Source organism: Parasteatoda tepidariorum, chromosome 2, assembly GCF_043381705.1.
Source record: "Parasteatoda tepidariorum isolate YZ-2023 chromosome 2, CAS_Ptep_4.0, whole genome shotgun sequence".
NCBI classification, from domain to species: Eukaryota; Metazoa; Arthropoda; class Arachnida; order Araneae; family Theridiidae; genus Parasteatoda; species Parasteatoda tepidariorum.
Genome location: NC_092205.1, coordinates 65,128,614 through 65,139,954, shown reverse-complemented (window position 1 = coordinate 65,139,954; position 11,341 = coordinate 65,128,614). Strand labels below are relative to the sequence as shown.

The 11,341-nt window shown below is 26.4% G+C and overlaps 1 protein-coding gene across 1 annotated transcript in view; it reads left to right on the top strand.

Moving 5' to 3' along the window:
• Positions 1-503: 503 nt before the first annotated feature.
• LOC107453570 (synaptogenesis protein syg-2) overlaps positions 504-11,341 on the top strand; it is an 89,840-nt gene continuing 79,002 nt past the window's right edge. Inside the window, exon 1 of the mRNA XM_043041629.2 lies at positions 504-948. Within this exon, the coding sequence (XP_042897563.1) occupies positions 894-948 (55 nt within the window). The 5' untranslated portion in view covers positions 504-893. The remainder of the gene's footprint in view (positions 949-11,341) is intronic.

Here is an 11,341-nt window from a genome sequence, read left to right as displayed (position 1 = left end):
GGATGAATTTAAAATCAGATAAAACTTGTCAGAAAATCAGTAGTGATATTATAGTGGATAAAAAAGGTATTTTGTCTGGCATTCCGTAAAAATTACTCTGAACCCCTTAAGGCTGTGAAGGTTGACTGATTGAGTTTTAATGAATTAAACATTACTAAAAATGTAGCATATTTCAGTAATATTTATTTCATAAGTGTCTAAATAGTATTAAAGTGTAACTTCTTCAATCACTAATGTATATAAGTGTAATTTCTTTTTATTCCAACTATTCGCAAAAATGTTACAAGATATAAAATATATGTTTTAAATAACGCATTAAAAATATTAATGCTTAAAAAATAGGGCATGTCCTGACGAATCGGAATTTCACGTACCCTTTAGTTTTTAAATCAAAGATTGAAGCACATGAAGGATTCGAGGGCAAAAAGTAAGTGAAGCCGTCCGATGGATCTCACTACACCAAAAAAGAACAGCAAGAGTATACTGCGCATCCCCATCCGATCACATGACCATGAAGTGGGAGATCTTTGAGCACGCACAACCGGCTCTTTTCGCCCTCATCTACAGTATTAGAGAAAGCTCTGCATCTAAGAGATTGCCAATATTACTCCTCTCATTAAGTTTAGTAATTGAGAGGTCATTCAGTGCCTTTATGCGCATTAGTAGGCAAATGCGTTCATTTTTTTATGTTTCCTGAAAATATTATAATTATATGAACATATAAATCTGTTAATATTCGCCAAAAATATTATAACATAAACAGTATTTTACAAGAACATTAATGGACATTTTTGGAAAGAAAAACATTGAATTTTTTTTTGAATAAGTAAGCTACTTTGAACACTAAAAACAAATATTTGAACTTATAAAAATAAGGTGAAGCAAATAGTTTCATGATGATTGGAAAAATGTTGTTCTATATACTGGTGCTAAGCATTCATTTAAAAGGTAAGGAATTTTGCTTTAGTTGAGTTGTAATTTTAATTATTATTATTCTTTTACCTTCAGATACATTTATATACATATATATAAATTTAACGTTCGATTCATTGCAAAACTTTTCAATATTCAGAATGCAAATGGTTAGGTACATGAAATTGCCTTAACAAATTACTAAACATTAATACTTGAAGTGTATTTTTTAAATTTGTTTTCCATTCATTAGTTATGTTTTGCTTAATATTATTTTTTTCTGCTTCTGTTCCTCATAGTGAGTTTAATGTAAATATATTTTAAAAATTATTATTTTTATTTCTCATTTTTTTATAATTTAAATAATTTATTGTAAAAAAGAAAGATTCAGAAAACGCTATTCATTTCAAAAAAAATTTTCTCCAATTTTTGTATATTATCTATATATTTGTAACTAAATAATGGAAACAATAGAAAAACTTATATTTTTAAGTAAATAATCGTAAATATTAAATTGATTCAGACGATATTATAAATACAAAAGTAATGTTGCAACGAAACAATCTTTTTGTAAATGAGACAAGTTTTTATGATAAATAAGAGTGATGCATATATTATTGTAACACTTAGAATATTTAAAATTAGAATTTATACTAAGATTTGCTATTAGAATACCAGTAGGAATATCATATGTAAATGGTTACAAGAATTATTTTCATGTTTTTAAAAAAATCATACACACTACAAAATTAGTCGAATATTTAGCGTATACAATCGATAGTATATTCAGCATTGTCGAAGAAGAACAACACATACGTAAAATTTAAAAAGAAGGAGATAATTATCTTCTAAATTAGTGGAGGATAAAATATCTACAGTGAGTCTTGAAAAATATATAGTTCTTAATACTAAATAGTGATAAAATGCTCACGAGTTCAATTAAAATTATTTAGTAGTTAAAGTACAAAAAATTACTCATATTATTATAATAAATATTATTTTTAAAACATCTATGCAAAATAATACGTAGAAATGTACGAGTAATTACCAGCAAAGCTCTGTATGAATATCTATAACTATTCAAACCTCTTAAAATATGCTGTAAAGAATCAATTTCACAATCCGAAAATAGTTTTAGTGCAGAATATATTTTCTCTTAATACGAATTATATTTGATTTCTCAAAAGCACAAATAATCTTAATCAATCAATGATAATCCGTAAATGTAACATTATTTATATACAAGAACTTTTCTAATGCCATAGGGACATTTTATTTATTTCCTCAACTGCATAAATATCCGCTTCTTAAAAAAAATAATAAATTTATATTTGTGTTTCTGTAAAATCCCACAAGCATCACAAAAATATTTCAGTTAATTTTAATAGCTGTGGATCGCGCTGCCAAATGTTTACTTTATGATCTTTTTTTAGTTTCTAAAACACGTATTGTTTTGGTATTAAAGTAAAAGAAGGTAAACGCAATATAGGTGACCTCATTTTCATAAAATTATAAAATTTATCTTTTACAAAGGAAGCAAGTTTCAAGATCTACGGACAAAAACAAGCAAAGTTAGTGAAAAAAAAATACATGAAAAATACTCTACATAAAAACACCCTACGAAAAAAAATATTAATTATGTAAATTTAAATATTCAGGAAATACCCCAAAAAATAACACCTCTAGTACAATCATCAACAACAACGAAAAATGATTTTTCCAATTGAGACACTATGGTCCTGAAAATCACAAAAAGTGTGTGAAGGAAAACTTAACACCAAATCAAGCTTTCATTTTTGCAGCAAAAAGATAAAAAATATTAATACCATTTTTGATAAGATAGGCTAAAATGTCTTACAGTGCAATTTTCTTTTTCTGTTTACTTTTTCACTGTTTTTCACTTTCATCTTTAACTAACTGTTCTTACTTTATTTTGTATTCTGAACTAACTTTACTAGCGCTTGTGCGAAGCATATATTATTGTGATTATAAATTTTATGTCTACTGAATTAAAGAAATAAAGGCAACTACTTCATGCCCAAAAGAGTGAAAGAACACTCTTTGCACCAGGAACTAAGAGCATTGTGTTTATTGCGTCACTTTGGTGAAAGAAAAATTGCCACCAGTTTTTGGGTTACATTAAATTGTCTTACAGTGTAGAAGGTGCGCAAAGTTGATCGTTTTAAATTTCCATGCCTTAGGTCTTCAAGAAATATATTTGTATCAAAATACGCTTTGATTATTTAAAAAAACAACTATACAGAGTTTATCTCAAATATAAATATAGTATAAATCGATATTGCTATTTTTGAGAACTTATACTTTAGAAACTCGAAGTGTTTAGAATCCATAGTGTTCAGGAAATTAAAATGCCAAAATTAAGGGATAGGAAAAAACACAATTTTTTTGCCGTTTTTATTGTATCTACTATAATATTGTATCTATTGTACTGTATCTATTGTATCGTTATTGTATCTACACTTTTAAAACTGAGGTGTAATATCTCTCTGAATGTGATGTTGATCAACTTGAAAATAATTCGTGCTCAACTCTAAGAAAAAGAGAAAAAAATAAACATTTTATTTCGGGTAAACAACAAACTGAGAGTTTTTATACGACTTAAAATAGTATAATTTACAAGTAATTAATGTCACTCTCTCTCACCGTACGAGAATTATGTTCCCATTCAAAAACACCAATGTTGGCGTTCTTTGAATAGTATCAATCCAAGTAAAATTTCGCAGGCAGTATATTTTCAATCTGAAATGAATTAGAGTTAATACGTTGTAATTTTCAATGCATTCATTAAAATGTATGGATGAAATATATGTATGTATATTTTTAAATGTGCAATAATGATTGTTATATTTTAATTTCTAAATCTTTAATTTCTAAATCTATTTTAACTTATTTTATAATCGACAATTTCTATCCGCTTCTCTTCCGTTAAGCCTGGTTCGAATTCGTCCTAAGATTCTCTACATGCTACGCGTTTGCTTGATTTACAAACTAATTTTATTTTAAGAATTAATGTATAGATGTATTTTAAATTAATGAACCTTACTTCGTATTGTATTATAAAATAATTTTACAAACTCTTATCCGTATCTTTTTTTACTGTTACTATAAATTTCGGAGTAACAAAATTGGCAGCGGCTACTTTATACAAAATAGTGTAAAAGAAAGTCTACATCAATGTTCCTTTTCACTTAAAATACTGTAAAGAAATGTTCTTTTATACTTAAAATAGGGTAGAAGAACATTGGTAAAGTAAATAGTGTGTTACGGTGCTTCACTACATCACTTTGGTGTAAAGTAGTTGTCAATTCCACATACGATTAGGATGAACAATATTTGCTAACTCATATTTTTTAATCTTGTGCAGAACAGTGGTTTCCTGAATAATAGTGGTTTCCAACCTTTAGGAGGTATTTTTTGAAGTTTAGAGGGAAATATAAGTAATGGCATCTAAAAATGAAGCACAAATTGAAATTCGCTAAAATAAATAAAAATTGTTAAAAAATACTGGCATTGCCATACGGAAATGAATCACAATTTTTCATGTAGAAGAAATTAAAACGATGATTAAACCGAAAACTTTTAAAGACAAACTAATTCAGAAAGACACGGCAGTATGAGATATTTCACTATTCGTCTAAAAATCTTTAAATTAGCTTTTATGCTTTATATTTGCTTTTAAAAGAGTAAAATCTAAGCTAAAAACCTGCCAGTTTTAATAAAACTTTAGCTGATTATTATCATCCAATTTTATAGAATTTCCTTTCTACAAGTTTTTTGCTATATATAAGTAAGACAACTGATGCTAGAAGAAATACAGAGAAAATATTCATTAAAGGATTCGGGGAAGTATTGGTCAAGGAGAGGATGTAGTTAAGAATATATATGGGACTAAAATAAATTATATTCTGCAAAAAAAAAAAAAAAAAACTTTTGTTATGATTTTTACACTAAATAAATTTTTTGGACTTGATGGTATTTTTTTTCAAGTACGCATTTTTTCTCTCCTTATAATTCCTAAATTAATTTTAAAGGAAATGAATATCATTACTGTCAAAAAATCTATCAAATATGTTTTATACATTCAAAATATTTAAAATATTTAGCCAGTTTTGGCAAGAAATTTTTTTTTTCTCTTCACACTTCCTTATATTACATTATTTTAATACAATTATTCTCTATCTTGAGTCGATAAGCTTTGTTGCTATTTTATGTGTATTATTTTGTATTCCCAGAGCATTTTTTTTAAGATTTGTAGTTCTTATGGAATTTACGCATCACTAAAAACTAATCCTTTAAGCGCGTCAAATATAATAACTCTTTCTGTTCTTTGGCGAACACTATTAGTATCTTACTTGGGCGAGTTGGTAGCGCAAACAGGCATTCCATATTTCAAAATTTGCTCGATTCTGGTTTTCAGTCCTGTGATTTTGGTCTTAAATGTCAGGTCTGTTAGTTTATGTCAAATATTTCATTTGATATTGAAAATTAGTATGAATGAAAATTTCTCCATAATGCATTATTTGTTATCATGCAATGTTTTAAATCTTGCATCACCGAAACATATTTGAAAGTATAAATGGAGATATAAACTTTTAGATATTAAAAGACCGTTCTATAAAATATATATGACGTTTTGTATGAGTAAATGTGTGAAAATTAAACAATACCCAAATATACTTTACAAAATACATTTCTCGAGAAAAAATCCCTGAATTTTTAAAAAAGTTATGGGATCCTTAAAAGAGTCTTTATTTGTGTATTATATATATATAAAAAATAAATTATCTAAAAGGACATGAATCCGTATTTCGCATCCAATTAGCATAAATAACAGGAAATTGGGACTACTCCAACTATCATCTAAACACTGGACAAAACACTGGATAAAAAAGAACAAAAATGGAAAAGCCGAAAACTGAAAAGCATGGCAGCGTCATTTCTGTCAATCTTCTGTATTTTAATTGATTTGTTTGATTCAATTTTATATTTTTTCTGATCAACAATTTTAGATATTCAATTCGTAGATACGTAGTTTTCCATTTTGGCAAATGAATTAATTTAATACTCAAACTTGCGACGTTTGATTCTCATCCAAAAGAAAGAGTTTCCATTCAGACGGACATATGCAATCACTGAACACATACGGTAAGTTGAAAAATGCATCGATTAAAGTTCAAAGTTTTCATGAAAAAGTATTCGATGAAGCATAAATTTAATTTTTAAATGATCGGAAATATGTTATGCCTATTTCAGCAAGTCAAATCGGTAATAGCAGAATGTCATTTGGACTTAAGTAGCATTTAATGTAAATTAACTTTGCATGACTTTCCAGAACTTATAATTAAATCTAAAATTATCCAAAAATGCAAAATAAAAGAATTCGGTTGCAGATTCAACCAGCAGGTCGGCACTTCAAAGGAATTGAGGTAACTCAATCAGATTTTACTGACAACTGCATTAATTTTGAAATAAAGCAAAAATACTTTTTTTCCCCTCAATAATCAAATTCTTCCCCAATCTCTTTCCAAATGAAGTTTCTATGCAAATGAAATCGAGAAGTGTCATGAATAATTCCAAGTTACTGAAAATTCATTAAACCTCTGTATCAAAGAACTCAATGCATTGATTGTTTAGCCCCAGAACCGATTACTATGCGCAACCATATGCAGTAAATCGGCGATTATTTTCACATTAAACTCATTAATTTAGTGAGAAACAAGAGAGTTTGAAAGAGAAGCCTAATTCACAGATGTTACTCACACAGCAAATGCTAATATCTTAAATTTAATTTCTCAGATTTCCCCGCTTTATAGTAGAGAATAAACAGCCCGAATTTATCGCAGAATCTCAACTAAGCATTAAGGCCTCATTATCTGAGTTTATTTTTGTCCGTTTCGGGGCATCAATTAAGAGCGAGGGCTTAGTTCCTTTCTTCAAGCAGTTTTCACGTAAAATATTCATTTACTTTAAATCTCCGAGTGGAGAATTGTTTTAAAATTTATCTTATAAAAATTTGATAGAGTGTGCATTGTATTTGGAAGCACATCGCGTACTATTCAAAGTTCATATCTACGTTCATTGTAATGGGAATAGAAAGAAATTTCTTCATTCATGCTTGTAAGGTTATTTTAATTAATGTGTTAATAAAGTATTATATTCAAATATTTCATTTACTTATTTTGTTTTATTCCACTCGCCAACCGTATGAATTATTTGTGCGGTTCTCTTCAGATCTCTCCAATCACCGAAACATATCGATAATAAATAAATGAAAGTTTAGATATCGATGTGGACTGATGCTTTTTCCTTTAGTTTGAATTTATGCCCTGCAAATTCATAAACTTCAAGCATTTTTCTTCGAATATTTATTATGAAAATTTGATATAATATTTTATAGCACTGTATTTCATTATTTTTTTCAAATGAAGAAATGAACATTTTGTCAAAAAAATATTATTTTTCTTGGAACTCAAGGAAACAACAATTAATCAAAGGGCTTTACAATTATTAGCAAGATTATATTACAACAATTACTTACAATTCGATTACTTACAATCACATTAATACTGAATTCTCTAACTAAAATAATCTTAAATGAAATTTTTAAAAATATATATTAGTTGAAAGCAAATTATTTGGCCATATTATCTTCCAGAATGGGCTAAAACATTTGCGTTATCCTTTGTGAGACGAGTTAAATAAATTTCGTTGAGTAAAAGCTGAAAAACAAACTTTAAAATTTAATAACTTCAAAATGAAATAAACAAAAAATCCATGAACTTTTTTCCTATCTAAGTTGCAGAAAGTTATATTCTCGCATGGATTTATTTTTCCTTTCATCAAATATTCAATTTTATTTAATATTACCTGATTTTACTATGAAATAATTCCCTCGTTTCTTTTCCTTCCGAACGTTGAAAGCTATGACGCTGACTGTGACATTCTGAAACAAACTATTCATGTTTTTTTTTTTTCAATAAAGTAAATTACCTACTATATAATTTTTCTTGTTTTGAATATAATTTATTTTATTTTGTTTTTTGTTTCCAGTTAAAAAATAGGGTCCTACTCATTTTCGATTAAGACTTTTTCTTTTCTCAATATTGTTGTGATCAAGGTACCATAAGAAAAAATATATAACGTTTTTTTTTCAAATGTTAAATATTTCTCATCTAATTTCTTGAAGACTTTAAGAAGCCGTATTAATTATATTTCAATTCATATTCATTATCTCCCCCCACTTAATTATGCGGCCATGTATTGATAAATTCGGAAAATATAAAGAAATTCCATTGAAAAGAGTTTTGTTTAGCTAAATGTAGGTAACAGTTAAGGCCAGTGTTTCGTCCAAAAGAGAAACTAACGATGGGAAACTCTTTCATTCCGCGATGTGGTAATTTTTTTAATAATTTTTCATTGAGTTAATTTTTATTTATAAGGACACATTACAAAATTTAGTTATTTATAAACACACAGTCATGGTCCATTCTTAACAGTTAAATTAGAAGTATCCTCATCCAGCTTTAGACCGAAAACTAAATGGTCATAAAAATCAAATTGATTTTATGTAATAAGCTAAATGAATTTCCTTTTGATCAATCAATATTAGTTCCAAAAATATTAATATATATCATTGATAGAAAATTATGGCCCTATAAATGATTAACGTAATTCCAAGAGAAAATAACTCCAAGATTTCTTTTTATATATAAGCATTATTTTTTTTTCTCATTTAGAATCATTTAATTTAAATTTATTATTATTTTGGTGCAATTTATAATGTCTTATTCAATTAAAATATTTATACTTAGACGCTTTAAAGATATTTCTCAACGAAAATAGCATATAATAATTAAATGAAAGGAAATTATATTCCATTTCAAAATATTTTAAAGGAAATTCTAAACAAAAACCTAGATTCAGCAAATTTCCATCTAGATACATATTTCTTCTTTTATTTAATTGAGAATATGCTTAGTCAACTTAAGGTGAAATGGCTTAAGGGGAAAAAGAAATAAAGTAATTAATTTTAATATGTCACCAAATATTTTATTCTGATATATTTTTACCTGAGGTAAAAGTAAGATAAAATTTTATTATTTGGGAATTATATTTCATTCAGCTAACAAGAAATGTCTTTAACTCATAAATTAAATAACTGCTTGCCATTAATTTGTATGTTATGTCGATTTATTTTTCTAAGTGAAAAACGATATTACAAATTGCGTTGTGAATAAATTGTTCAGCATAAAGTCTTGCAGATTTATTATGACCCAAACTATTTCAAGACAGTCTAATGAACTGAAATTGTTTTTTGAATATATATCGTACAATTAGAATTTTAACTTAAGTAACTTTTCCTAATTGATCAGAATTAAAAATACTGAGTGCTTAATATTATATTTAAATAAATGTATTTTTTCACTGTAATGTGAATTACAAATTACGACATTCATTAAAAAATATTTTTTTTTTATAATTTTATTCTTTAAAACTATAATGTTATATGCAATTATATTCTGTAAGACTATAATATTGATCAAAATTATGTTCTTTAAAACTATAAATATGAGAATTAAACTATATGAAGATTTTTACAGTATGTATAGATCATTTTTCCTCTGAGTCTTTTCTTTATTTCTAAAAAGCAAAATAAATCAAAAAGGCGAAATTTTAAACATATGTAAATTGCTTTTAATAGAAAAAAGCTAAATTGAGTAAACATCGTAAATATATANTATATATATATATATATATATATATATATATATATATTTTTTATGTTCGTGATTACACTTTTAACCACATTGATATTTATTCCATTTTTAGTAACATTGTATAAAATTAATTTCAAATCTAAACAACTTAGTATTTAAATGAATATTTTTTAAAGATTTTTTATTTTCAAATTCTGTTTCATATACAGAATTTTAAATAAAAGGAAATAAGCTAAGCTTTCTTTCTTTTTAACTTTTCACATAGAATTTTTTTCTCGAAAAATTAGCAACTTGTAACGCTATGTCTTGTTATTTAACATTTAATTTCTTACAATATAGATAGATTTTAACTTAAAGTATTATTTCTCTTAAATTCAATCGATGTCTGCATACATTTAGATTAAGATGTCGTTGCCATTCTTTTATAGTCACTGCTGCATGTTTTCTACTCATATAATTTTATTATGTTTTCTTTTAAATTTGAAAATTAACAATACTGTTACTTCTTTTCATTCTTTTTCAATATAACAACTAACAAGCTTTATTCTTAAAAAAACTTTAAATAATATGAAAAATATGAACTAGTGATTTACAGCAGTTTGTAAAATTAGTTTAATGAGGGATTAAATTTTTCTTTTGAAATTACAGTTTTCACTGTAATTAAAAGATGTGAATCATGGATCTATGAAGTTAAGTAGTAAGCTAACCTTATTTAAAGTTTTTATTTTCATTTTAGTTAAAATAATAGTAATTTATTATCAAGTTAGTTCATTTCGCATAGATTAGTAAAGAAATTTAAAAAAAAAATTGTTTCTTAACTGCTGTGTCTCAAATCATGGATTTATTAAGTTTAGTTAGTTAACTAACTTTTTTTTTAAAGTTTTCATTCTCCTGTTGGTTAAAATAACTGTCATTTATTCTAAAGTTAGTTTATTCTGCATTGAAATGATCAAAAAAAATAATCCATTGTCTATTGTTTTTTTTTCTCCTTTAAGAAAATCATCATTAGAATCTTCATTAAGGAATTAGTTTTACTACGTAATGATTAAAATGACTTTTTTTCCAACAAGGAAAACTCTTTAATTTGGCCACTTTTACAAAAGTTTCTAAAATGACTTTCACTAGAACTTAAACTCATGTTTTCAAAATACTGTTTGTACGGTAAAACTTGGTTTAATGACATATTTACTTATCGGAATACATTAGGGCTCTCTTTTTGAATGGTGTACACAGATCAATAGAAAGCTTTCATTGATTATCCTTTAACGTAGCACGCCCTAATGAATCTGGACAAAACATGAAAATACGATCAAGTCTGGGTTAAAAAGGATTGTAGGAAATCCAGTAACGAACTTATTCATCTCATAATAAGTGACCCAAATTCCAAAGAGGCGAGCACCTATAATAATCGATTTCGAATATTGGGAAAAAATCATTCTCCTTTTTTTGCTGATGCTGATCAAAGAAAATCTATTTAGAGAATAATTGCTGAAATCTATAATATTAATTTCCATTTTTTAACAACTGAAATTTTTGTGAATAAGAGAGCTTTCAATAATTTCCAGACTCTCATTATTCACTTAACAAAAATATTTTATTTTAAAAGGGCGAAGTTCTTAGCGGGATAGCTTAGACAACAGAATGAAAGATGTAGTAGTATTTTTGATAATTATATCTATCTTTTATATATA